The 27,961-nt window shown below is 42.0% G+C and overlaps 1 protein-coding gene across 6 annotated transcripts; it reads right to left on the bottom strand.

Annotated features, from left to right (window-relative positions):
- Positions 1-2,498: 2,498 nt before the first annotated feature.
- LOC104356647 (arylsulfatase D) lies at positions 2,499-27,651 on the bottom strand. 6 transcript variants are annotated; one of them, XM_042788976.1, is made up of 12 exons: positions 27,303-27,651; positions 25,052-25,158; positions 22,114-22,183; positions 21,082-21,222; positions 20,162-20,283; positions 19,117-19,239; positions 17,185-17,608; positions 15,987-16,123; positions 14,024-14,158; positions 10,834-10,996; positions 9,689-9,810; positions 2,499-3,157 (listed from the first exon to the last, which is right to left on the bottom strand). In XM_042788976.1, exons 3-12 carry the CDS (start codon positions 22,164-22,166, stop codon positions 2,787-2,789), a joined length of 1,791 nt encoding a protein of 596 aa, XP_042644910.1. In that variant the 5' UTR covers positions 22,167-22,183; positions 25,052-25,158; positions 27,303-27,651; the 3' UTR covers positions 2,499-2,786. The 6 variants fall into 6 exon arrangements, with proteins under 6 accessions (XP_042644910.1, XP_032856070.2, XP_032856068.2 ...); XM_033000179.2 differs by lacking the exon at positions 27,303-27,651 and adding an exon at positions 25,242-25,450 and having other exon boundaries at positions 19,138-19,239; XM_033000177.2 differs by lacking the exon at positions 27,303-27,651 and adding an exon at positions 25,242-25,450.
- Between the last annotated feature and the right edge of the window lie 310 nt (positions 27,652-27,961).

Consider the following 27,961-nt stretch of genomic DNA (forward strand, 5'->3'; position numbering starts at 1 on the left):
CATTGCCTCCTGCTCCCCCCGTGTTTTCTGCAGTGATGCTGTGCATCTTAGTCAGTGATTTCCCACTACTTGGTTCTCCTTGCCCCCTGCGGATTACCTCTGTGCGCAGTCTGCCCTTTTCCTTCCCTCCCCTCTCTCGGGGTAGGGAGAGCCCCTTTCCCTCTGCCTGGCTGAGGCCTCGGAACAGGCATTTGACAAAAAGCTGGTTGTTCTATGTTGCCGGGCCTGTTTGTTTCCTCCCCCTCCTGTCCAAAAGCCCCTCTGGCTTTCCACAGATGCCAGCCAAGATGAAATTACCTGTGTTTGGATGGCAGGAAGGCAGCAGATGCATTCATGAGTCCTTAATATCTGACCTCTGTGCAGCAGCTTACCGACTTTGCCTTTCAGAGGAGGGAGGCGTTGCACAAATGTTTAATGTTTACTTTTATACGGGGGGGATTTTTGTCCTGTGAGGTGAAGGGCAGGCTTGCGTGATGGATGCGGTGTAAGCCAATCCAAGCGCGCTTCGTTCACGTTGCTAGCTCTTAGCCTGGCTTTAAACTTGGGTCGATAGCGTGGTTGGAGATGGAGTTCGGGGGTTTTGCCAATGTGCTGGGCTTCCCAGTCTGTCAGCAGGAGCTTGGGCCTGTGTTTGCGTGCTGCGTGGGTGCTGGAACACCTTCCCATCCCCTGGGAAAGGCTCTAACCGTGGCCTTGTCTGTGACAGGGCATGTTCGTGTGTACGAACGGGGTGTGAGGAGGGGGGCAGTGAGGGGAGGTGACGAAAAGCTTATCCTCATGCTTAACTGGCAACTTAGGTGTTACTGAACTGACTGGCTTGACCCCGGGGAACAGCTTTCGGCTTTGTTCCCCAACTGAGCGATAAGATTCCTCTTCCATCTCTGAATCGCCGAACTGGCTTTAAAATGCACGGTCTTTTATGCTCTTTTCTTTCCGCACGAATCCAGCAAAATCCAGCTGCTCTGGTTTCAATCCCTGTCAGCCACAGAAAAATGTGAAATCTTGTGACAAGTTCTTAGCAATGCTGATGTGGATTTAAATGCTATCAAGCAGTAAGAACAAATGTGGTTTTAGATACTCCTGTCAAGTCTGACATTGATGTGTCCTATCAGTTCATTGTCAGATTAGCCCTTTGATTCACGTGGAATAATTTCCACCTGACTTGCTTGGTGACCTTTGAGAGGAAAGGTAAAACAGCAAATAACTTGAAGAAATGCCCGGTCAGCTTTTTGGAGACATGTTTGATGCTGCATCATGGTCACAACCCGTGCTGTTTAGAAGCGAAATAACAACAATTTATCACACTGATGACATACCATCGGGGGGGGGGGTGGGGGTGTATAAGCCAGGAGCTCTCTTGGAAGCACTGGGTTTATCAGCTCTGGGTTTATCAGCTGCCTTGGGCCACCTTATCTCCTCCTGTTTCTACGAGGCAAAAAATGACACATGGGGACAACCTCGGTACTGAAGAGAGCTGCAAGGCAGCTAGCTTTAAGGATACAAGTCACCTGAAGCACCTGCTATGCTGCTCTTACCATCCCTTGTTCCTTCTGAAATCTCGGTGACTTTTAGCTGTGTGGTAGAAGTGAATATACAGCATTCAGGAAGGCTTAGACGTTTGAGTCTGAGTCTCTGGCACACAACCTACTTTTTTTGAAGCATAAAACGCAGGAACCTTCACTTAAAAATCGGATTTGACACAAAAACCCTGCAAGAGCATGGTTAGGATTATATATTGAGAGATTAATTTAACTGGAGGGCAGCAAGAGAGGATTAGATATTTTAATTCCCTCCCTTTTCCTAATGACTGCACAGAGTGCTGACACACTTATTTGGCATGAAGAAGATGACATGTACACTGAAGTGATTAGTGTGTGTGGTGAATTTTTTAACACCTACTGAAAGCAAAGTGCTGTCTCACAAAACAAAACGCATTCTTCACAGAGCTTAATAGCACTCTTATGAAATCAGGGGCATTATCGCTCAAGTGGGACACGCAGCTTATGAATTGGTCTCACAGATCGGGCAATTTGGGATCTATCTTGTCAAGGCAGCTGGGTGATGATTTTCAGTGCTCTCGCCAGTGAAACAACGACACGGAAAATGTATGTCAGTAGGAATTGCTGTGGTTTAGTAGTTCATTTCAGAATAGCTAGATGCTTCACTGCCGAACTTGAGATGATCATTTTAGCTACCTAATTTTTAAAACATACTTGTCAGTTCAGTTTTTCCTGGGAATTCTTGCATGATAGATAAATGCATGTTCAGATGAATTAGTAAGGGTTTATTTCTTAGGGGCCAATGTGGTTTGGTAAGTTTCCAAATTAAATGTGCAATTGTGCTTTTAAACACAGGGCAGCTTTTTCATTAAAAAGATAAGAGATACCCTCTTGGGCTCAGCCCTGTTGCCTTAACAAGCATATTACCCGTTCAAACAGCTGCGATTAAATCTGGCTTTCCTGTCATTCATAATTTACTTGAGTTGAAAATCAGTAAGGAAAGAAATTTTGTTTTATTTATTTGGGTATTTGATTCAGAATTATGAACTTGCAGGATAGATTATACAGGTGAACCATAGGTGGAATATGTTTGGAGCATTTTTAATTTCTTTTAAACTTCAGGCTTATAAATTTCTGCAGGTAAGAGAAAAGGTTGAATAAAAGGCAACAATAAAATCCCTTTTGGTTATTCCAGCGTAATTTGACTCAGTATCTTTGTATGACTGCAGCCATGTGAATGTAAAAACTATCAGCTTTTTTAAAGCTAACCGTACTTTGATTTTGGTATTAAAGTATGCCATCTGCTTTGTTGTTTTCTTCATCACACCAACAGAACGGGAATGTGCCACAGCATGGCTGCAGCCATGGCTTCCATATATTCTTGTAAGGAGACAGCTGTTGTGGGACCGGAGTCAGTGTCTGGCGATGCTCTTCTACAGCTTTTCCTATTCTTGTTATTACCGTGTCGAACAAAGGCTCGGTGTCAGCTGATAGAGGATTTGCCTCAGCAGGATCTTGCGAGAGATTAAACAGCAGCGGAGGGTCATGCTGGGTTACACCATCCCCAAAGCACGGGCAAATTCCTCTCCCAAAACAGGCCCCAGAAGCTTCTGGTTGGAATACTGGAGTGGCGTAGTGAGCTTTCCATATGGTGCCACCTGTGGCAGAAGAAGCACATTTGAACAGCTTAATGGCATCAGGAGCAGGAAAGGTCTCACGTTTTAAGTGATAGTCTGGCTTGTTCCCAGGGCAAGCTTATGTCGTGGTTGTCATGCATGGGGGAAAGGGCCTTTTGGGAGCTGGCAGGGGTTCAGAATGGTTTTTGTGGCTCATGGGCACACCTGGGCTCTGGGTACGTGCAGAGCCATATATACTTTGTGGATGGTTAGGTCTAATATTTTGGGTGCAGAGGGAGTCCCTGCCACTTTCTGGGATCCTTTCAAAGCTCCACACACCTCTTGGCTGTGGGGGAAATGGAGACTGTAGCCCCCGATTTCTGGGTGCAGGTACTGGTAGGTGGTTCTTCTGTTGGCTCTCTACATCTGTGCCAAGAGGGCACCTGGGCAGAAACTGATCACAGCTCAGTTCCATGCTCACTTTCCAGCACGCTTTCAAATAATGCAGCAATTGCAGGCCATGAAAGCAATAAAATCTGCAGTCTAGTTTTTAAGTTAACGCGATGAAGGCAACTAGTTTGCAGCTTTAGAGCTTGTACTTTATCAAGTATTGACCGCTGGATAAGTGCAGGTCTGTAACTTGTAATGAAGAAATGACAAATGGCTAAGATTAAATCTGAATGCAGTTCAACAGATTTTCCTTCCTTTTCCCTCCTCCTCTTCCTCCCTATTCCTCACCTCACATTTAGAAAGCACTGTGCTGAACTCAGAGGGAAGGATGTGCCCAACAATAAGACAGAAGTTAGATACTGTATCTGAAAAAAGGAGAGGAGAAGAAAGGGGTCATTCAACACTTGGAGCCACTTCTGTAATGTACTGAGCACAAATAGCTGACCACTGCATTGTCCCTATACGGCATTTTCTTTTTGGTTCAGTGGAATCAGCTGAACTTTCCTTCTCTTGTCCTTGGAGCTGTTCTCCATGACTGGAGCCTGAAGCTTTATTATTCTGTCTCTGTCATGTCACTACTGCTAGAACATATTTTGTTAATAAATAAAATTTTAAAACATCTTAAAAGGTGAGGGGGAGCAAATAACGGATATTAAGGCTCAGGTAATCTTTTAGCTTAGAATCTCCAGTTGCTGGCTGGTTGGCTGGCTCTGTATCTATTTATTTTCACCCCACGGTTTCCACGACCTGCTAGGCTATGCTGCTGCACCTCAGTGGAGGGATGATGCCTCAATAGTTCTGAAATGTTTTGGCATAATACTTTTAGAAATGTTACAGATTTTGGATATCTCCATTTCTAAAATTGGGAGAGAAAGGATGTAGGAAGTAGACTTCTTAATGGAAATGGTCTCACTTCCTGAAGGCTTACTAAGGACAGGTATTCCTTGGGTCTGTTTGGGTGTGCTCTGTGCTGCTGGCTGGGATGTGCTCCACATCCTTCTACTTTTCCCTGCCTTGTGAATAAAACAGCATTTGCCTTGTGACACAAATGCGAGCATCCTCTGTCATATTCCCTGAGATTTGGGTCTTACATCTGCGGGTCAGGTAGCATAGGTACCTGTTAGGAGGAGTTAAATAAGTACTCTCTGGGCTATATCCATTTTTCTGATTAGCTGGCTCAAGTCCGAGTGCTACTGTGATATTGCTAAAATGACCATTTAATAAAGAAGTATGAGATGGACAAGTAGACTGGTCTATACGTAGGAATTTGTGATCGAGGTTCAGGAAAACCAAACTAAGGAGTCATTCTTTTCCATAAATAGTTGAGCTGAATTCTGCATAACTTCTACACTGTATGGCAATTTGGAGTGGTGAGTGTAGAGTGTCTGAGGAGAATTGTTCTGATTCTGCAAAATTTTAAATTCACTTTTCATAGCTGTAAATAATTACTTGAGCTGCAGATTGGGAGAGAGCCAGGTCCTTGTTAGTTCATTCTGAAGAATACAGTGAGGTTGATTGTAATTAACCTGTGTTGGTGTGAGCTGAGTAGGCAGCTGGATTACAGCAGGATAAAAGAAAAAAAAAAAAAAAAAAAAAGTGCTAGAAATCAGTGCTGGTGGAAGCAGCAGGGGGTTCACTCATCTCCAAGAGGCAAAGAGGGATATGCAATTTGCTACTGAAGTAGCTCTGACAGAATTTGAAGGATGTGTGTGAATTTTAGGGCAACATGTTAATATAGTATGTCCAAGGGAAAGGAAACCTGCTTCTTCAATCCAAACATCTCACAGACCCATCTGGTAACAATCAATCAGTTTAACAAGCAGAAAGAAATGGGCTGTCACTAATAAGCCTTATTGTGCTGTGGTAGAGGAAAGGACTCTAGCATACAGACAAAATATTCTTCTGGCTTCAGTGAAGGGCTTAATTGATGGGTCCTGCCTGGGTGACATCAAGACACAATGGCTTCATATCTAGCCTGTCCAACAGACAGAAGTAAACAGACAATAAATATGTAATATGAACGTGATATACTTGCAAATGAGCTAAACCAGAGTCTTTCTGTCAGCCCCATCAGAAGGGATGGCAGTTGGAGCAAAGAATCAGAATTTCTGGCTTGGCCGAAAGCCGAGCCGCACGGCAACACTTGATTAACCAGTCTTTCATAGTCAGAACATCCCACTGTTTTCAACCCCCCTTGCCATGAGCAGCTGTGGTTCAATGGGAAAAATTGTAGAAGGGCACTCATAGGAGATCTGGCTGTGCGTGTGGCTTCACAGGAACGCAAAATACACTTTGCATCTGCCTATTGTATCTGTGTCTATGTTACAGGTAGTGTGGCTTGTTAGCAACTGATGTGTAGAGCAGAACAGTTATTGATGGCTTGGCATCCATGCTGTGTTTGTCCGGGGGTGTTTTACTGGGGGCTAACTCTTGTCTGGTTCCACCTACATTATATCTTTTAGTGATTAGAGCATATTCAGTATGGTCCTGGAGCCTAATTTTCAGTTTAGTTGCAGCTAAACTATAGTCATGATCTCCGAGCCCATTCTACAACGTAGCCCGAAGCACAGTGGGTGGGTATGTTTGAGAAGCACGCTCCTGCTCTGAACTAAAATTGTGCCCTAGGAGAACAAGAAGTGAGAGGGAAGTGAGGAGAACAGCAGTCCTTTAACCCCAAAAGCAGTTCTTCAAACTCATCCCTCGATGGGGTATGCATTTAGCCTTTCACTAGGAAAGTGCAGTACGACTCCTCCAGTAGGAATTTTTTTCCAGGAGTCTCTGCAGTCAGACAAAGCTTTCTTTGTACGGAAAAAAAAATAGGTATTAAAAAGAAATGAAGAGAGATCTCTAAGGATAGTGATGGATTTAGACGCGTAAGAGATTTAAGTTTCTGACCACTGTTCCACTTTAGGTAACGTGGAGAGGCGAATGGGCTCAAGCTACCGGCAGTTCTGGGGTGGGACCAGCTTGGCACTGGTCTGCGTCAGGTGAACCGTGGTCTCTCTCCTCTTTGGGGGCAGCTCTAAGATCTGTGCTCCCCTGGTCAGTCTCGGACTCCCTGGTCTGCTGCGACACTGGGTACAGAGCCATTCAGTGACTCTGGGGTTCCTGCCAAGCGCAGGCCCTCGCGGGCTCCATGCCCAGCGCGCCCTGGGACACCGGCCTCGCTCCAAAGGCAAAAAAACCTTTGGTCGAGGAGCTCAGGGTATGCGGTTCAGGTGGCCACAGCGCTTTTTTTTTTGGCAACGCAGCCGCTGCCCAGGGCGAGGGCTCCCGGCGCCGGGGCAACACGCCCCCGTCCTCAGCCGGGGTGTGGGGGGGGGGGGGGGAGCGAGGGGGCCTGGCCGCGCTCCCTCTGCACCCCCACAGGCGCCGGGTAGCTTTGCACAACAGGGCACCCCGAGCTGTGAACACGGAAAGCGGAGCAGCTAGCTGCGCCGCAGAGCCCTGAGGGGGAAACCTTGATTTTATTTCACCTGGCGACAGCCGCGGCCTTCCGGAGCCTTCGGGCCGCGCGAGGCGGCCGGGGTGGCGGTTGGCGGTGCCGCGCTGCCCCCTGGCGGCGGCTTCCGCGGGCGGCCCCGCCCTCAGGCCCCGGGCCCTGCCCCGCCGCGGGCGGGAAGCGCCGGGCCCCGGGAGGTGGGGGCTGCCCCTGCTCTCCGGCGCTGGCCTACTGTGCTCACCAGGGAAGGGGCACGCCACTCCATCCTCCAGTGTTTTTTTTTTTTTTTTTTTTTTTTTTTTTTTTTTTCTCCTGTATTTTAATCATGTTAAAGTGCTGCTAAAAAAAAAAAAACACACCATGACAGCCACAGAAGGAGATACTCCCTAACTAAAACTGAGTGCTTAAAGTTAAAGCTAAAGGTTAGGAGGGTTGGTCCAACCAATCTTGATTGATAATTAGTGCAGAGGCCACATTTCCACAGGGAGAGCAAAGATACAGAGGGGTAATTTACACATGTCACTCACTTAAAGATGACATTTTTTGCTTGTGCCCAAACGCAGAAATGAATCGAGTCCTGGTCTCCTTAGATAAGAAATTAGTTGAGACAGCCAAAGTGTTGGCCTTGAGCACCTGAAGTGTGGTTCCCTCCCACAGCCAGGGTGGTATCGGGACACCCAACTCCCCAGCTCGGGGGAAGCAGCAAGGCCGAGGGAGCTCGGCCAAGCAAACCAACCCTTCCCTGGAAGGCTTGAAGATGCTCCACTCCGTAGAAGAACTGGATTCATGAAACACCCTTGTGCTTAGTATTTTCTGCCATAAACCTCCTTCAGCGGTGCATGGGATGCTCTGGGTCTCCCCAGAAGGGATTAGCTCCTCAGGTACTGTATGGCTTGTATAGCTTACACATTTCTCCTTCAGTGAAGTACCCAGGTTTATCTTTGGGGATCAGGAAACCAAAACCAAACTTTCACCACAGCACCTGGCATCACATTCCTCACACTTAGTCCTTAGTCCCTTTCCTCCCTCTTTCCTGCCAGCTGAGCTCAGTGACTTCCAGGAGCCATGCTGCTGTCAAACTGGGGTGCTGGTGAGGGCACTGACCTCAGGGTTAAACTGGCAGCATGACTAAAAGTTTGCTGTTGCAACTCTGCTATGTATTTATTCATGCCAACAAGAAAGAGAGCAAAGTTCTCAGCTGTTACCTTGGTACGCTTCATATCTCGATGTGTGTGTGTGTATCTAAGGGAACAGAGAATTCAATTTTGAAACATTTGCAAGTACAAGTTTTGTAGTCTTCACGTGTTCACTCAGCAAGTAGATTCTTAGCGTGATACTATCTGTACTTAATACTGTCATTGTATCGGAAAATATCATAAAGGAAATGTAAGGGGGCACGAGAACAATCACCCAGTTAACACTGTGACATAAAAATGATTTCCTGCGGGGCTGCCTAAGGTTATCTCACCCTACGGTCAGCACTCAAAGTGCTCTGTGAACAGCCAGCTCCTTGTCAGTGCACCAGCTGAGTGTGAACAGCTGCTGGTGGGGGAATGCCCTAGCATTTTTAGCTGTTCTCTAATTGCAGTCTCTCAAGAACTCTGTAATTCTCTCACTTCACAGGCAGGGAAAGCAAAACAGAAATTAGAGGATCATTCAAGTATCTAAAGGATGGGAAAATGAGTAGGCATAGTCTACTCCATTGACTTCTGTATTTCTCCAGGAAAAAAGAGAAAAGAAAAAGAAAAAAGAAAAAGAAAAAGAAAAAGAAAAAGAAAAAGAAAAAGAAAAAGAAAAAGAAAAAGAAAAAGAAAAAGAAAAAGAAAAAGAAAAAGAAAAAGAAAAAGAAAAAGAAAAAGAAAAAGAAAAAGAAAAAGAGGATAAAATGACATCACCACGATTTCATCAACTTTACACTTACTGTCACATCATCCAGTCACAGAAGGTGCAATTCAGATCAACTAACTTTAACATGAGGGTGATTTTTATATCTGATATGGTCAGTCTCAGCTCCCTTTTTAGTCAGTGGAGAGAAAGATGCCTGACTGATCTAGCCAAGATGTGCTAATCAGAAGGAGGTGAGTCGCACCCTGTAGACATCTGTCTCTTTCCAGTGACTGTAAAACAACAATCTCAGATCCAGGTATATGTGTTTGGTCACACAAATACCATCCTCCATTCTGAGCAGGAATAAGGACACAGCCACCAGTCACCAACCTCTTTTACACTGTAATGGAGGGTGACATCAGGAAAGATTAGGTGATTGTTGGAAAGCTCAGGAAAGCATTTCAGCTGCAGTCAGCTTGTCTAATGCCACAGCTGAAAAAAAAAATAAATAAGATAGCACTCTTGAAAACAAATTAACTACTGTTTAAGATAAATACCTTGTGCATGCAGTTCCTCCTTCCTCAATCTTATACTAAAGCTGATCCCAAACGCTTTTGCAGCAAAAGCAATAGAAACACCACAATGGCAGGGAGGTTCTTGAAGCTGTGCTACCCAGGAAGCGAACCCCTTCATCTCCAGCAAGGAAGGACAGCTAACTCACCTCGCAGAAGTGAGCATTTGAGGCAATAAACTTCCTCCATACGTGCACCCATGTTTTTACATGATACTCTGTTGGAAGCTAGAGGTCATCACATCACCTCTGATCTGCAGGGGAGGGGGATGTTTGTACTCACTGTCCTTTTGGTGCCACCGCACTGCATGCAGAAACACACCGCAGTAGTGAAACATGAACTCGTGCCCGGAGCGCTGAACTGTCCCCCTCAGCAGAGGCAGCAAGGTGCGCCCGTCGATTACCCTGATGGAGAGGACCGCAGTCACCAGGCTGCTTAGGAATTTCAGTCTGCAGCTGGAGCAGGAGCAGTACTCACTCTCCATGTATACGGCATTAGGTATTTCAAGTGTAATTTCTAAACCAAGCTACTGTTTAGCTAATGAGCCCTGAGATTTTTTAATTGAGTGGATGGGTGGAGACCGGTGATTAGCAGTTACTAGCAGTTTTTGCAATTATAGCTAGTTAACACATCCTGCCTGGGGAGGTAAGTTACCATCACTGTAATTTTCCTGAGAGTAAGTGGTAACCATAGTGAAGGCATGGTTCACAGCTTTTAATTTTGCTCCTTGAAATGGAAGTCACTGATAGCAATATGAGCTTGAGGATTCTATAAAAAGAAGACAAAAAAAAAAATAAACTAAACAAAAAACTCTGCTTGCTGCATTGACTAACAGTTTAGTTACACACCACCAGTACTTTTATGCTTTTTGCTCAAATGGCTTAACCACCCACCGTTTCTCATGTTCTTCAGAGGAGTCTAACATAGATGCTATAAATCATTTTCTTTGAGGAAGCTACTTCTCCAGTACTGGCAACCAAATGCAGGACGTGTGCCATTTTCTCCACCTTCTCTACTCATGAAAAAACAGGATTTCTAGTCTTGGAAAAGACCTGTGCTAGTACTCTAACAGGACCAACCAACGTTGTGAGTGTCTGTGGATTTTTCATAAAAAGTAAGATTAAAAGAGGGCTTTTTGTTTATTTTCTTACAGTCACGCCAGTGTCACAAATCAACCAGGTTGCCTTTTAGTGATTAGAAAACTGAATTAGCTAAATGACCCTCGATAAAATATACTGTTTTCCTTTGCCTTTTCCATTCGAGCAGCCAAGATGGGGAAAGCTACACAGAAAGCGAACTAGAGAATTGACTGGTTAAGAAACGAACACAATTTAACCTGTGGCTGTTAAGATGCACAACATATGTAGTCACCTTCTACCTAAATCAAGAAAGGGAAGCAAATATGGTTTATGAAACCACCCTTGTACCTGTCCTGAGGCACTGCTCCTCCAGCCAGGTGAACCACTGTTGGGAAGATGTCCATAAGGCTTGTCAGTTCATGGATAACTGTCCCTGCAGGCAACACTCCTGGCCATCTAACTATTCCTGGGACACGGATCCCTCCTTCCCAGCCTCCCATTCCTTTTCCACCTGTTAGAGAAGTAGGGGGGAAAAGTACCAAAAAATTTAAAGGAGTTAAAGATATTAGATGTTTATTATGCTTGCATAATAAAAGGTTTAAAAACTTGTAGAATATTTAAATAACTTTAATGAAAACACACTAAATCCTGGAGAACAGTAGAATGATTAAAGTGCAAATTCTGTTTTTCAAAAATAAATATTATTAAGCTCTTTATTTTACACTGCTTTCTTGGGTGGCACATACAGCAACCCAATACTAAGCAGTGTTTCTGGCAGAAGAGGAACAATTCCACCGTCTGACATTCTGACCCACAATTTTAATTGAATGTCAGGTCTAAGAATAATCTGCACACTCCCTAATAACAGGCCCAAGAAAAAAGTCTGTCATTAATACAAAGCAAAATCTGACTCGGTGTCAATGGAATAGAGGCTGCAGTCCCACTTGGTGCGCGACGAAGGGGGATTAACACAGGGCCAGCCTGGCTATCAGTTCACAGTCAGAGGCTGCAGGAACATTACAAAATGATTTGCAGTCCTGGAGAGCAGTGAGGGCAATTAGGATAATGTTTGATTGCCCTCCAGGAGTTTACAGTCCCAGGGATGCTCCGAGGGGGGGGTCCCGAATGGAATAGTGCAGAACCTGTGCAGTAAATAGGGGAGGGCTCTGAATATGCGGCAGTGATGAAGACTTTCCACCTACATTTCTGTTAAAATTGTCTTGAGATAATCCAAAGAGTCCTTCTTAGCTTGGTTTCTGTTATATTCCTTTAGTTTTCTTCTAAATTCTCTCCTCCATGCATTGGCTCTCTTGCAAGTCAAAATATTTTGAATAGTATATCAAACTGAGAACGATTAACTAATTACAGATATGAATTATAGGTGTCAAGGATAGGGATATTAATGAAACAATGTGGTTTAAAGCCAGAACTCCAAGTTGAGGGTCCAGTTAGAAAACAAAAATTGCAGAACGGCGAAGCTCAGGTACCTATATGACCTTTGGCCCTGATAGGAGCAATAAGAGAGCAGGAATGACAAGTCATTGCTGGAAAGTATTATAGGAAAGTTGGCAAAGAAAACTTGAAGCTAGCTTATCAGCTCAGCTAATAAATCAGCAGCTGAATAGTGGTTTATACTAGCCTGTGGCTTTGCTAAGTAATGCCAGACTTTGCTATGGAGGAGGTGTGCTCGTAGTTAGCGGAGAGGCAAGGTTCCAGAGCTTGGCGTTAAAGGCTGACAGGGTGGCGTGATGGATTATAAACAGGGCAAGTCCAGCTGCTTGTGCAATAATCTTTGTGCTATGTAAGATAACGGTATCTCGTGCTTTGTTATTCGCTAGTGGCTGCTCTCATTATTCATAAGCGTGGCTTATCCATATTGTTTTTTAATATCCTGTTAGCAATAGCAGCAGTGAGTTCTACAGATATTTCTGAATTAAACTAAATCTTTTAATCTTGGTAGTTAGCTTCACTGGGATGTCCCCTGTTCTGTTGTATGTGGATGTAAATGGGAATGCTTTTCTGTTATTAATATCTAAACTGATGTTTTATCTCCTTGTCTCCTCTTTAAGCAGGCATGACTTCATCATTGTCCTCTCATACAGAAATCTCTGCCTAATCACATCTACCTTTCCTCTCCAGGCTATCCTGCTACTAATAAACTTGTGTTAGGTGAGTAGAACCGAATTCCCTAAGTTAGGCTCTGAGTTATTGAAGTGAGCCCCTTGGCCTTTTTGCATCTGCTACTGGCATAGAAGCTTCATATCCAGAACTGAAGGCTAATTTAGCATTTAGGACTGTTCCTGAATGAGATCCCAGCTGTATCAAACATTGTTTGTTTGTGTGTCTCATCAAGTAACTTACTACTAGAAAATGTGCATTTTGGTGCTGAGCAAGGTCAAGGCACCTGAATCTTCTGTAGGGAAATAAGGGATGGGAGCTGTTTTCAGTCTTCATTATACAGTAAGTGCCGAGCTGCCCAAGCTGTCACAGTGGCTTTTTGAGGCTTGGCAGTCTGGAGGGAGCACATGCAAGAGATACCATAGATCTTCATTTCCACAGAATTTTTGACACTGTGTTGCAGGCCAGTCATATAGTGTCTAGAAACACCTGTATGACAGATGAGAAACTGGAAAACTAAATCAAGAAAATAATCATCATGATATCTGGCAGTGTTGACATAGATCATTGTCTACTATGGAAAACAGAAGGATGCTTCAAGTGGGACTCCAAACAGTGTATTCTGGATCTGTGGCAGGGGAAGTTCAAGTTGGACATTAGAAGAAAGCCAGCTGAGAGAGTGGTTGGTCACTGGAACAGGCTCCCCAGGGAAGTGGTCATGGCACCAAGCCTGTTGAAGCTCAAGGAGTGTCTGGACAACGCTCTTAGTCATATGGTTTAGTTTTAGATAGTTCTGTGAGGAGCAGGGAGTTGGGTTTGATGATCCCTATGGGTCCCTTCCAACATGAGATGTTCTATGATACTGCAACATTTTCAAGCAATGTTTCAGGTTATGGATTAGATAGTATGCTCACAATATTTAAAAGACAACATGGAACTAGAAGGGGCTACAAGTGTACTGGAGTCTAAAGAAAGGATGAATGAGGGTGGATCATAACAGCATTGAAATGCATGGTGACATGCAACAACTGTTGCAAGGAGGAAAGGAAGAATCTTTCCTCTGTAGATTAGAGAACAAGGCAAGATCTGTTGCTTAAACTGCGGCAAGGAAATCCAAGGTAGGCACCAGGAAAAAACCTCCAGTAGCACAGACAATGAAAATGGGATTATCTGGGGTATCACTGAAGGTCTTTAAGAATAGTTTAAACAATACAGCTGTCAGGAGTAGCTTTGGAGAAAGTGATCCTGTCTGGGTGCTGAAAGATGAATAGTGGATGTGTTGAATTTACTCCAGCCCTACAATCCAAGATTATCATCCCAGGGTATCTCTTGGTAAATATAGTCTATCTGGGTGTATTTTATTCTGTCATTTTCTTTGTAAGAAGAAGTCTTATGCATGTACACACTACCAAAATTTTACCTTTATAGATCCCATTCCATCCACCCAACTGAGCGTTTCCTCTGTGAGCCTCTAAGGATCCTCCATGATCAGATGCAAAATAAACGAATGTGGTATTCTTCAAGCCTTCTTTGTCAATAACATCCAGAAGCCTGCCTATAAACAAAAGCAAAATGTCATAACTATGTCTGGAGATGCAGTCAGATTTTTCAGGTCTTGACTCGAAATTCAGTGAAGACTGAGTCTCTGCATTTACCTGAATGAGTTCTGTTATGAGCTACTGCTAGCAAAGCAAAGAATAATCCTGCGTTATGGATACAATAAGAGCCCAATGGAAAGCTGCTGAACGTGTCCAAAATTTGTTTGTGGTGTCTAAAAAACCAGGAAAATAAAACCAATTGGAAAATAATTTAAATGAACGATCCTTTTATTCAAGCTATTCAGAATACTCTCTCAGCTTTTTGTTGTGAATTCTGAGTCAAGGTTCATCTCCATTGTGTAGCTTCAAGCACCTTGAAAAGCTTGAATAATAGTGCTGCCTAGATTCCTAATCACAGAAAACTGCTGTGTCTCACCAGGAGCTGAACAGGGACTCTGAGATCAGGCTGCATACTATCAACCAAAATCTTCTCCTGATGTCAGTGGTAAAAACTTCAGAGACCGTAATTCAAACCTAACTTCATAAGGAATGTTTTTGGTACCGATAGTACCAAATGCTTACACAGAATATGATTTATCTTTGATTGCTTGTCCTCATCACCTTCTGCATCAAATATATTCACCAAGAACAGCTTCCATAGCTACAGAAGCAGCAGCAAGAGCTGAAGTAAGAAAGCAAAAAGCATAAGCCAGTGATTGGCTCTTTTGTTCAGTCTCTTCTTTACAAACTTCTTGTGTCTCCTTGGTCAAACTACTTATTTACCTTACCTAAAAATAGACACCTTCTCCCCAAAAGAGTTTAGATTGAGTCTAGGCATGCTGGTTCTGAATTAGACTCCAAATCTCTTAGCTGTCCGTTGCTGGAAACTTCTGTCCTCACTAGCTGCCATCCTGTTTGGCCTATACAAGGCATGTTCCTTACACCAACGGACTCCTGCCATCCAGCTCTACTTGCGTAGCCTGTGCCTGAAGGTGTCTGGTGCCCAAAATCTGGAAGAGGAACATGGCAGCAGAGTCCTCTGGTTCAGCTGGATCTTGCAGGAGTTCTCAGCCTGCCCATCAGAAGCAATCAGGCTCCTCTCAAAATACAATTTTGTAAATATGGTTATTGCAGGAAGAAAAGATTCAGGAACTGAATCTTGGCCTGGACAGGAGGTGAGTATTTTGTCAATAAGGTCTTCACTTTTGACTAAATGCAAACAGTAGCTATCTCCCTCTCTCAACTGAAGCAGGAAGGAACAACTAAGTAAGGCTTAGGTCTAAATCTAGGTCTTTTTAAACCTAATTGGCACTTAGAGCCTAGATTTAGACCTAAGTGAGTCTTTAAGATGTACTGACTTCACACCGTTTATTAAGTGAAACTCCATAGCTTTTAAACTTGGCTTTTTGTGTAGGAGGGAGTTCTGGTTTCTGCTCCAAAGGTTATTCTTCAATAAAGACAAACAAGTACACAAAACAACCACGGTATAGTGTGACATTCAGCAGCAGCACCACTTACATCTTCTGAGACTAGACAGAACTGGAGAAATGTCATACATTTTGATTAATGACGTGATCAAGCACGTAGTTGATTATTTGACTGCATTTAACACTGCAGCACAGAAGCGTGTAAACTAAAAAAGAAAAAGAACAAATCCTCACAAGAGAAGTTTGAGCTTTCGTTTTAAAGAAAAAAAAGAAGTGTGGTAATGGTATGGCAATCTAACTGTGTATCCAAGGCAAGTTCACTGATTTCTGACATATGCAAAAAAGGGGGTTCTGTGATCACCCCTTTTCTTTCTTTTCCACTTTCAAATAAATGATTTTCTTCAAGAAGGCCACTTACCCACCATCCAGTCCATCTCCTCTACGTTATCTCCATATAGGCCATGCCTGCTCCTTCCCTGAAACTCCTCTGTGGTAATGAGAGGGGTGTGAACGTGTAGAAGGGAAACAAAGAGAAGAAATGGTCTATGCTTGTTTCTGAAAGAAAAGAAAACAGTAGTAATTTCTCTGCAAACTGTCACTCAACCCAAAATATAACAGTGGTATTGTAGTGACTATCTCAATAGAAATTATTATTATTGTGGTCTAAACCAAAAATTTTTGATTTTGACATCTTTGCATTTTTGAGGTTTTGAGAGACAGAGGGGATTAAAACACTCCTCAAAGATGTTGGTTCTGTATTAAGACCAAAATAGCAATGGGCCCTTTCTTTTTCTGGATCCAAATTAGACATGTGTAGGACATTAAATAACTGACTCGGAAAGTTCATAGACAAAAGACTGACACTCTCTCAGAGGCAAGGAGAATAGGACTGGCGTACTTAAACATGGATGTCACTGAGCATCTGAGACATCCTCATGGAAGAGGCAGATATGACACTGCACCCACAGGGTAACCATATCCCTTTAACATTAGGCCAGGCAGGATATCCTAGGAACCTGAGATTATCTGTGCTCAAAGTTTTACAGAAGGGATTTTTTTACCTCCAATTTCCCTTAAAAAAACAACCAACTGATCCCTAAACCCTGACAGAAATAGTATCATCTTATTCAAAGATATGCCCAGACTCCATGCATGAGTACTTTTAAAGACTTAGTGGTTTGTTCAGTTCCAGCTGAGGTTACTGATAGTGTTGTAAATGAAGGACACCTTTGGAAAACAAAATAAAACTCACTATCACCTTCCTGTTTGTAAAATACTAACTTCATATGACACTTTCTATGACAGTCCATTCATCATGCTAAGATAATTTATCTGTTCCTACTGGCAGAAGGCCCAGTCCTTGGCCAGTATTAGGTGAACAAAACATAAATACAAAAAAAATCATCTTCCTTTTCTGAGGAGCTGACAAGCTATGTGTAAGATGAAGGACTGCAGTCAGATGCTAACAAGTAGGAGAATGCCAGAAAACAAGAAATTACTGGCCAGCATCAGGACAGGTAGTTCAGCATGCCAGCTGCCTAACCTCGTGGTGTATGGCACAGTAATCACATTACTTTTAAAAATCTTTAAAACATGATACAACTTTTGTTGGTTACCTTTCAATGAATAAAACTGCCTCCTTCAGCATATTAGAAGTAGTTTTTTCTAGATTCATCGGTTGTTCAGTGATATCATGGTTTCTCATCAGGATACAGTTCCAGTACTTGGTGAAACCATAGCTGGAGAACCAGGAGATGAAATACAGGATACCACAGATGGCCAGACATACGATTATTTTCCATTTTACTGAAAATAAATTGGTAAGTTTTCCAATCAAAAGAGTAAGCACTGCAAGGATGATCATCTGCGTGTAAAGCCAATACGTATCTTGCAAAGACTTGGCCAGTTCAGGGTCATCTGTGCCTTGACACTCATTCAACAAGGTAAAAGGCATGCCGTAAAAATAATCAAAGCCATGATTTAAAGGATGGTGGCAGTGGTCACGGCGGGATTGGCAGTTCACACCCAAATGCCACTTCCCTGAAAATATAAAACAAAGATCTTACATCCCACATCGCTTCTCATGGGTGTATTTCTAATAGGTTGGCTGCACTGCTCGGTTAAGGTGCAGCCAAGGAAGGAGCTGGTGTGGAATGGGGACAGGTTCTCAGGCAGCAATCATGCATCGACACTTTATCTGGCTAGAACAGCTGGTTTTCCTCACGTATCTGTTAAAATTCCATGTAGGTCAGCGGTCCAGCTCAGACACCACCTTGAATAAGAACAAATAGGGTTGCAGTAGTTGGTGCTTATTATTTTTCACATGATAAAGTAGCCATTCATTAACAGGTAGACTGATGGGGAGAAACTGGAGAAACCCTTGTGCCAAAAGAAACAGCTAAATGCATAAATATTAACTAATTCACACAAAAGTTCTATCTGACCTTCACAGTCCAAGAACAAATTTCAGGAAGAAGGTGCTGTACATATTGGCTCTGTGTGTCTATATTCATCCTAAAATGAGTAGCAAAAATAGGCCATTCCAATTATCCCGTACAATTGGACATATCAGAATATGTCACACACCAATAATGAATTTTAATGTAGTCATATGACAGAGCAGTGTAATTATCCTGACACTGAAGGACAGACAGATTATAACCATGGGCCTAGGGGCTATTAGCTAGACAAATAACTTCTGAAAACTGCTAACCACCTCTGTGCCCCTGTATATGAGTGTAGTGCCCAGCATAAGCTCTACCAGACTGTAGTGAGCCAGGGAAAGGTTCACCCCTTTGCACAGCCTTGTGTGGAGCTGGTGCATCACTAAGGCTCACTTCAGTTTAGGAACTAAATGACACCTCAGTGTGCTGGAGCTGAGCAGAGGTGTGAAAACCACAGTAATTACAATTAAGCGCATGACACCTTTGACTACATCAAAAAGAGCTTAAAAATGAGAGGTGCTTGAAAGACACAGCCTTTAACTACTCTTCTGGCAACATCAGCAAAGAGTCAGTAGGATTTTATTTTTCTGGACGTGTATTCTGATCCAAAACCCACTGAAGTCAATGGGACTTTCAGCTTTTTTTGACAGTTTCTTTTCGCAGAAAATGAGGCACTTTTACAGTCTTAACTGCGATAATAAGCGAGATGAGTAAATAATAGAAAATCTAGCCACCAGATATAATTAAGACCACTGTGGTGTCTGGGTATCAACTGGCAGACAGCATTTTTCTACTTAATAGATCAGTGAATATATCTCTGTTAGTTCTTCCTAAATCAATCTGTACTGGGCAAACAAGATTCTTTCTTTTGCATTTACTTCTGTTTTCCGTGTATATCTATGTATTCCATACATCTTCATTTTGGATTTATCAGATATGTTGTGCTGATACTGGGGCTTGTGGATGGCCTTGTAAAAATCCTGCTGAGTTTGAAAGTTATGCATGCAAGAAACTCCAGTTTAACTGATCCTAGACATCTTGGCAAAGAAAAATATTTAGAGAAGCAGCCTTATTTGAAGAACGGCAAGCTGCTATGTCTCATACCAACAAGAGCTGTAGAATAACCTTGCTGGTGGAGTATTCTGGCAAAAGTAGTTTCATTTGGTGGGAGCCCACCGGAACATCCATTCCAGAAGAGAATCCGCTGTTGAGTGCCAGATGCCATGCCTAGAGGGGAATAACAGTCTTTAAGATAATACAAGCCAGTTTTCAGATTTTCAGTCTTCTCAGATTGTTCTTTCTAATGAACGGGACTTCGTTGCCTAAGCCTAGTGCATTTTTATAAGTGATTGAGTAAACCCTGGGATATTCTGACTGACCTCCAGAATGATGTCTACTCCAAGTCCCATGTCATTATCTTCTAGTCCAATTCAGATGCCTCAGCTACGCTGGGGTGTCTACAAATGACACTAAGATGCCCTGCTTGGACATTAGGCAACCTCTTACATCCAAAGTTCTATCACAATATAATATTTAAAAAAGAAAAGGGAAAAAGAAAATAACTTTTATGTAGAACAAAAGGCTTACAGAATCAGGGGTACACACTTCTGAAATGTACAGTTCCTGATTACATTTCTCCTTGAGAAAGTCAGAATCACATCAGAGGATCTACACCGATTATTACTGCCATATGTGGTGGCTGAAGCTGAAGTTTTGTCATGAATTTACATGGCTGAAGTAAATCTGTTTTAAAACATAATTGTTGAGAACTATTCCACAGTCTGACACATTTCACTATGAAAAAGTTTGCCAGGATATTAAAAATATTACACTTTACTTAATATAACCTTAATAATATTGAACATAGTATTTATACATTTTTTTTTCTTCATGATTCTGCCTCTGGGTGCTTTGTGCTGTTTGGATTTTCATCCATTTCTGTGTTGTCATTGAGCCACATCAAATATGCTTTATGTGGGGATTTTCCCATAGAAATCAATCACTAAATCTAGTCATCTTTATTTTTGCCCATCTCACTGAGACCCCAAATCCTTAGATTAACTAGTCTTTAAAATGGTTTATTTAAGGGGATTTTTAATAGCAACAATGGCTAGACAAACTCCACTGAACCATCAGGGAGAGGCCGGACCTGATCTGATGGGGTATCTGCCAGTCAGGAAAGCTGCTCTGCTTGGAGTACAGACAGCAGCTGCAGCAATGTGTTGAGTAAGTCTCACTCCATCCTTTGCCAGGCCATCAATGTTAGGGGTCCTAAAGAGAAAAATCCCATTTCTGATAAAAATGTATTACACAGAAGTTTATGGTATCCTGCTCCTCCTAGTTTTATCAAGGATATCACCATCAAATTTACAAAACTCTCTGTTTATCTACAACTCAACTAGGAAAAATCAGTGTTCTATGTTTTTTGAGCTATCTTGACCACCTAGAAAGGAATTTTCTGTGGATAGATGCATTTTTATTAATGACTAAAGAGTAAAAAAAAAGGTCTTTCAGCTCTATCCCATATCAAAAGCTCGTGCAACATAGTGAAAAAGATCCCATTAGTAGATACAGTACAACACAATTTCTAAGTCTATAATAGGTTAGAGCAAACACAGGATATAGATACAGTCATTCTATCAATCAATGTATATACAGATTGATAACTGCACTGTGGATAAATATAGCACACAGACTGAGCTTTCATTTCATAAGAAGCCTACTAGAGTTGTAAACTGATATTAAATCCTAATCTCAGTCCTTTACATTTGAACCCTGGAGTTGTAGAAACTTATAAATTGTCTGACAACCACAGTGCACAGACAGATTGGCAAAGTTCTTGAATGTATATGCTGAAGATTAGAAGAAAGTTGCTCAAGCATGCCTGTATAATTTTTACTCCGGGAGAAATTACTGTAGAACTTTTTTTTTTTTACATTGTTTGAAAATAAGTGTATCTAGATAAACTAATCCATTAATAATGAATTTTCTAATACTACGTGTCATCAGTGTTTTTTCCACTGAAATTCACCAGGAAGGGATAATTTATTTTATAGAATACATTCTTACCTTATTGTATCATTGCCATAACAACCCACATCTCCAATACCAAGATCATCAACCAGCATCAGTAAAAAATTGGGTTTCGAAGGACTTGATATACAGGTTCTTGGAAACAAGAATAAAACTAGCCAAATGTTTAGGCAGCTCCTGAAATTAAAATTAAAGAGGTAATATTACAAAAACACTTGTGAGCTTTACAATAGACTGAACATTTATTCTTAAAGTTTTATGAGGATGCAGTATAGATGCAAATACTGCCAGCAGATGGAGCTCCTGAAAATTTACAAAAGTTCTTGAGTTTTCTAAAACCAGTAATATATATATATATATATTTTTTTTTTACTTGCACAGCAATTCTGTGTGTGCACATCTTTATTGCGATTTGCACCGATCTCAGCAGATGTTTCCAGCAGAATGAGTGGTTGGATGCTTGCAAGTCTTCTGAGGCAGCACTTGTACAGGGGTGTAGGACACTCCTGTTAAGGCTCCTGGAACGGGTGGAACAGGAGCATGGAGGTGGTTGGTGCAGGAGCACACTGGTCATGATGGCAGCAGCTTTGTTGCATCCACTGCACCCAGTGCTACGTGCAGCATCTGGAAAGCGTTCCATCAGCCATGGCACCATCTGCAAAATCGAGGCTGCAACAACGGGCTTAAACTTGGTTGTCTTCTAAGAAGACCCTACGAATATCTCAGCACACATCTTTGTTGCTCAAGGTGGTTGCAAGAGGCAGTTTACAGGTGTTCACCTGAAGTAAAATATATATGCTAGAGCATATCTACTGACTGCTAGTTCATTAATAGATACTGCAGTGTGGTATGTATTATACTATATATTATATATACTCCTAAGCCTTCATGTCGCATAAAACTAGGGTAAAAGGCCTTGAAAAATCAATAGATCTAAGCATGTATTAGCTGCTCTAGATTCTCAGTGAGTTTGGGTCAGGGAGAGGGGGAAGAGAGAGATCTGTTTACATTTTCTTAAGCACAACACTTAAAAGCCAGGAAAGACCATCAGCCAATGTCTTTTCTTACCACTGTTTTCCCTGGTAAACTTCATGGTTTCCCCTTGTATGAAACAGGTACATAGCTGGTCACATAAATTCTGATAAAAAAGGAAAAAAAAAAAAAAAATCAAAAATCAGAGCCCAGTAGCTGTGGTGATCCTGCCTGCGAGGTTGGTGATTAGCTGCCCCGCGTTACCCCTGCGGCTGGCTACAGCGGAGGTGGGCTGAGCTGCTGGGGCTTGGTAACTCCGTCCCCACGTTCCCGAGCGTGTGCGCGTCTGCAGAGCCCCGCTGAACCGACGCTGCAAGGCAGAAGGAGCACTTCTGAGGGGGGGTAAGGCCAGAGGGCACAGCAGGCCGTTTTGCAAGACCTGGCCTGTTCCCGGCTGTCAATACCTCCAGGGGGACTTATGAATGTTTGGAAAGAAGGCTAAATGCTCACGGCTTTAAAAAAGTGTTAAAGGTGCCAGTTACTCAATACAGGCACACAACTGCTGGTGTTCACTGTTTTACAAACGAGGTAACGATAAGTAAAACTAGCACCTCACTTTACTTAACCTTGAATTATCTGTAATGTCCAGGAAAAAACCCTAAACCTTACTGTGAGCTTAGAAACTACAAAAAATGCCTCAAAGAAAAGCTATCCTGGAAACTAATATTTGCAGTGTAATTCACAGGGAAGTGACTGTAACGTTCTTATGTTTGGATGCCATCTAGTAGATTCAAGAAGGTGTTTCTATCTGAATGTTACTAAAACCTGTCCAGAAACATAAATATCATTATAAGTATTTCCATAAAGGACTTCAAAGCTTAATGCCATATATAAATTTAACAAGCCAGTTTTTCTGCCTGCCAACTCGGTGATCTCAACCTGGACTTTAAAAACCTAGAAATAGCCTTCTGGTTTCTAAATATTTATTTTTATCTGGCAAGTCAACTTTTATGAGTGGAAGCAATTTCCTATGCTTGCTGAAATAGAGAGCACACTTAGTTGTTTTGGACAAAGAATGGCGTGGGAAATACACTCCTTTTCCTTGTGAATGGCCACAGACTAAGGATCTGCAGAAAATGTTGCAATGGAATTGTGCAAACAGTCATGCAGAAGTGCATGGTAAAGCATCTCCATCAGGGACTGGCATATACTCATCTTGATATATGATGTATAAATCTTGATATATGATGTATATATCAAGATGATGAAGTATATTAGAGATAATATAATGATTACATTTCTCCTTGAGAAAGTCAGAATCACATCATAATGAAGTATATTAGAGATAATGAAGTATATTAGAGATAATATAATGAAGTATATTAGAGATAATATTCATTCCTTCACTGTGAAAATAATAAATCTGAAATATCCCATCCATGCAAAATCCCTACTTTTCCACACTTCTTTCCATTTCAAACCAGCACAAGAACAAAGATGTTGTTGGCTCTATTAAGGAACAGATTGAAGATAGTAAGACTATTTACTATCTGTAACAACTGAAAGTGCATTTGTAAACATAAAGTCACTTCTAAACACAGAGAACTGGAAAGTTCCATCTTCAATAATGAAAGACTTATGGGGTTTTTCCCTCCAAAATCAGCATGTTCTCCAGTGGGAAAATACAGCATTTTCTGAGATAACTTTCTGCTGCCTTTTTGGTACATAAGAATGTTACAATTACCTTGAATGCCTGAGGAATACTAAACTGGCCAGAGCAGAGTATAATCCTGCCCTATGCATTTCAAAGAATGAGCCATATGATAAAAAAATTTTCAGATGCTGTTATTCTGACCAGGAAAATAGTATAAAAAGAGTCAGAACCTGGAGTCCATTGACAATTTTTCCAAGTGACATCTAGGTACTTGTTTGGCTATAGCTGAGACAATACGGGAAATTAAAAAAGAAAAAAAAAAAATTAAAAAAGCTTGATCTCTATTAAATGTGGAATTTTCCATAGGGTTGATGACACTTTCCCCTCTCTCTTGGCAAGAAGTGGGAAGGCAGTGCTGGAAGCTCGTCCTGCCTGCCCACTGCCTGACTGGGAGATTAACGGGGTAGCAGGAAGATCCCTGCGACCCAACAGGCATTGCCTGTTTGAAGCAGGACCTTGCTGCAAATGCAAATGCCAGAAGCCTAACGTCATGATTTAAAAGACAGGCTGTACTGGTCTTAAGGAAAGGACTAACTACTATAAGCTAAAAACTTTTATTTGTATGGTAGTGGTGCCTCAGAATCAACCTGGTCGCAGTTCTCCGAAGCACGGATGAACTGTGGGGCCATAGGACAGAGCTGAGGTGGCAACCAGGAAAGTGCCCGAAGGCATTAATCTTCGAGAGGAAAGATCTAGCAGTGGCTCTGGTCCTTAGCTCTAAAGGGAACTTCTTTCTGGTGCTTTAACAACGGAGGCAGAGCTCTGCTTTCCCAGCAACTGGTAGGCAGTGTTGTGTTTAAAGGCCTTGGGGTACGTGGTTAAGCCACAACTATTGCAATGAAAATTTTCTCCGCCTATGCTGAGTAGCTGAGGATTGTCACAGCCCTTGTGAGCTGTAGTGGAGCAAAGGAACCAGACAGGTCTGGACATCTCAGAAATCCCTTGATTTCCCGTGGGTGTTGGCAAGCTTTCCAAGCTGGTGTCACAGCTCCGCCGCCTTCCACTTTCTCCCCAGGGGTTCATGCAGCACATCCAGCCGTTGATGGCAGGCACATTGGTATTTAGGCAGAGATTTTGTACAGTCCCTCAGGAAAGCTGTGAATTTCGAACCAGGGAGTTGCAGTGGTGGTATTAAAAGATATTTGAGTCTTAATAACCCTGGCGGTGGTATTAACATTAGTGCTTCCTGATTTACTGCAAGCAATTTTAGGAACACTAACCTTACTAAAGGACAAGAAGAAATATCAAACTTTTTTTTTTAAAAAAAAAAAAACCAAACAAACCACAATAATTTAAATATGTGTATATATATATATTCACCTTTTTCTGTTAGGGGCTGATTCCTTTTGAAAGCAGAGCTCTCACTGACATCTCTAGGAGTGTCATGAACTCAGTCCTGGGCCCTAAGGCTTGTCCAGTTTCCTTAGCTGTTAAATGAAAAAAAAAAAAAAAAAAATTACTTAATCCATTAATCTAACATCAGCCTCTAGCAATCAGCAGAATTACTTACAGAATTCCGAGAAAACAGCAGATAGTAGTTCCCTCTGTAAGCCAGTACGACACAATAAATGATCAAGACTAATAAAAAAGGCCAACCCCTTCTAACAATGTGGAAAACAAACCCTCTTCTCAATGATTCTTCTTGCCCTGAAATCCCTCTTGCTCCTTGGTGTGCTGAGCAGTCCTGATCCTCTAAGACGTGCGTGGGAGGAAGCTGACTGGGACTTGCTCCTTTTCCTCTTACTCTCCCTTCCCCAGAAACTGCCCGGGATCCCTGCCAGCAACCGCCAGCAAACTGGAACTGCCGCGCAGGTTTTACATGAATTCCAGGCCGAGGACAAAGTCCTTATTCTTTAAATACTGGCACAGCATGGCTACTGCCTTTGCTAGATTCCCTACCCAGTTCATTCTGTGCAGATTTGTATAAAGCCTGTCACTGCTCTACTTCAGTGCCTCAAGAGAAATGCTATAAATAATAACACAGCGCTTCGAGCCCCGGAGTTTTGTTTCTCCCACCCTGCTTTTCCAGCCTCCCAGGCAGGGTAACAGGACCAGCTTGTCCCCTTCCTTGTCTTCTGTCATGCTGTCTTTTCTTCTTTGTTGCATTTTCAGGAAAAGTAGACCTACCTGTGCTGAAGATATTAACTGCACTTTCTTCCCCCACCCCCAAGAACAGAAAGTTTAGCATTCTCCCCCCCACTCACACTTCTTTCACAACTTAACTCTGTTATAATACACTTTACCCTTCAAAAGGTCTTAACCAATTACTTAAAGAAGCTCTCATCTATTAGTTTGTTGACATTTCAGTTCTCTGAGTTACTTGAGTAAAATGAAGGCTGAATTCAAGACTGTGTTCTGGAGAAGTCAGTAGGAGTCAGTGAGGTGGAAGGATGAAGCAGCTTAAACTATCAGATTTGTATAATACACGGCAGGGATAATCATGGCTGGAATCAGTTTTTTTATTTGTTGACCTCCTTGCACTTATGTCTATGCTCAGTTATTTTTATAAAATATAAGTTTTCAAATTGGACTGCCTATTTGACTATACTACTTATTTTGTGTGATTATTTAACAGCTTGTAATGCTTCTGGTGCAAGCATTTTTACTGAAAAAGTATACATTTCTCAAAAATTATGTCATGCCTTGGATCTCTAAAAGTTGCCAGTAACATAAGTATTGATTTCCATTTGTCTTTGGTCCAAATTAGAACTAAACTTTTCTGTCAGCGTTTCTAGACTGTTTACATCTTTCTCACCATGTAATCACTAAAGATGTGACCATGCTGATGCTGACATGCCTTAAAAAAAAAACCAAAGAAAAAAATCCAACCAACCCAAAACCCCCACACCTTTAAATTCTTCCCCAATAATGAAACTCTGTCTGGAAGTGGAGGAGGCATTCTGCTAGCACAGACCTTGCATCCTGTTTCTCACTACTACATTCATTAGTGACCCAGTACAGAGGTAACAGCTGTGTTTACTTATTGTCTTCAACAGAATTAAGCTTTAAACCAAGAACTTTTTTTTTTTTTTTTTTTTTTTTGAGAAAGAGCTTTGTAACAATGAAGCAGAAAGGAGATTATTTTTATCTCTGTATTTTGAACCCTGCAGTATTTCCTCTTCTTGCACTAACTGTCTTTTCACTGTGCCTGAGCACAGGAAGCTGCTGTTTACTCACTGCTGCATACAGGCAAATTCTCTGCCAGCAAAAACTCAGTTTTTGAGTCATTGTGTGCTTTATACTGCCACTTTCTATCTGGCATTTTGCACATGTCTGAGTACTAAAAGCAAGCACTGACATTCATCTAGTCCCTTCTACCTTTGACAAATTTTCAGAGTGAACTTATAGTAGTGAAGAATATAAATACTGAAATGACACAAAAAGAAATTTGTAAAATTGTTTCTATGTCACTTATGACAAAAGACCAGAAGATAAAAAGAAAACTGTTAAACAACTAAACTGGCTAAGCAAGTAAAACATTTGCAGGGGTAGTCCTTGGAAGGGGTGGAAGGGGGACAGACACAGGATAACAACAACAAAAAACAAACTAATATAATCTGTTTCCACTTACCCACTTCAACCCCCAAGTCTTCTAGAGTTCTAGCAGCATGCTTATAATAACGTCTGACTTCATCCACTCCTGCAAAAAAAAACAGTCATTAATACAATTCAAAGCCCTAAAATCTGTGCAATTTCACTGCAAAGTTATGTCTCCTTAGAAAGTCTGGCTAGGGCCACACCACGGCAGGAGTTTTGTTTTGGTCGATTGCTTGGGATTTTTTTTGGTGGTGCATGGGGTGTATGTGCATGTGTGTGTGTTTTTGTTTAACTAGTATTGGCGTGACAAATTTTTCACAAGTTTTAGTTTGTAAGCCTGTGTATACTGCTACCAAATATTTCTGAGCATTATTTCTAATCTGACTCTTGAATGAGCCTTGTTTCCCTGGAACTGACATTGAAGCAGTACACGCTATTAAACCAAAACATTTTTACTGGCATCTTACATTCAATAAAATTACTGTTTGTCAAATTAGTATGCACCAGGACCTCTTTCTGTAGAGCAACAAGCTCCTTTCTCTTTAGTAACCGTTGCAGGGTTACACTGGACTTTAACATTTTGTACTTTGTGTTGTTTGCGATCAGTGTTACTGTTTCCCAGCTAAAGCTGCAGATCTGTTCAAAAAGCTATTCACAACTTGAGGACGATCCCTCACTACATCAGATTCATTG

The sequence above is a fragment of the Tyto alba genome, unplaced genomic scaffold (assembly GCF_018691265.1).
Source record: "Tyto alba isolate M040663 unplaced genomic scaffold, T.alba_DEE_v4.0 Super-Scaffold_14, whole genome shotgun sequence".
Lineage (NCBI taxonomy): Eukaryota > Metazoa > Chordata > Aves > Strigiformes > Tytonidae > Tyto > Tyto alba.

Bases quoted from the DNA above. Each gene is read 5' to 3' on its own strand.
- LOC104356647 (XM_042788976.1), bottom strand. From the start codon at position 22,166: ATGTACCTGTTTCATACAAGGGGAAACCATGAAGTTTACCAGGGAAAA. The intron at 20,284-21,081 runs GTAAGAATGTAT...TTTTCTCTTTAG, and splicing joins TATGGCAATGATACAATAAG to GACCCCTAACATTGATGGCC. The intron at 14,159-15,986 runs GTAAGTGGCCTT...TTTTGTTTATAG, and splicing joins GGAGATGGACTGGATGGTGG to GCAGGCTTCTGGATGTTATT.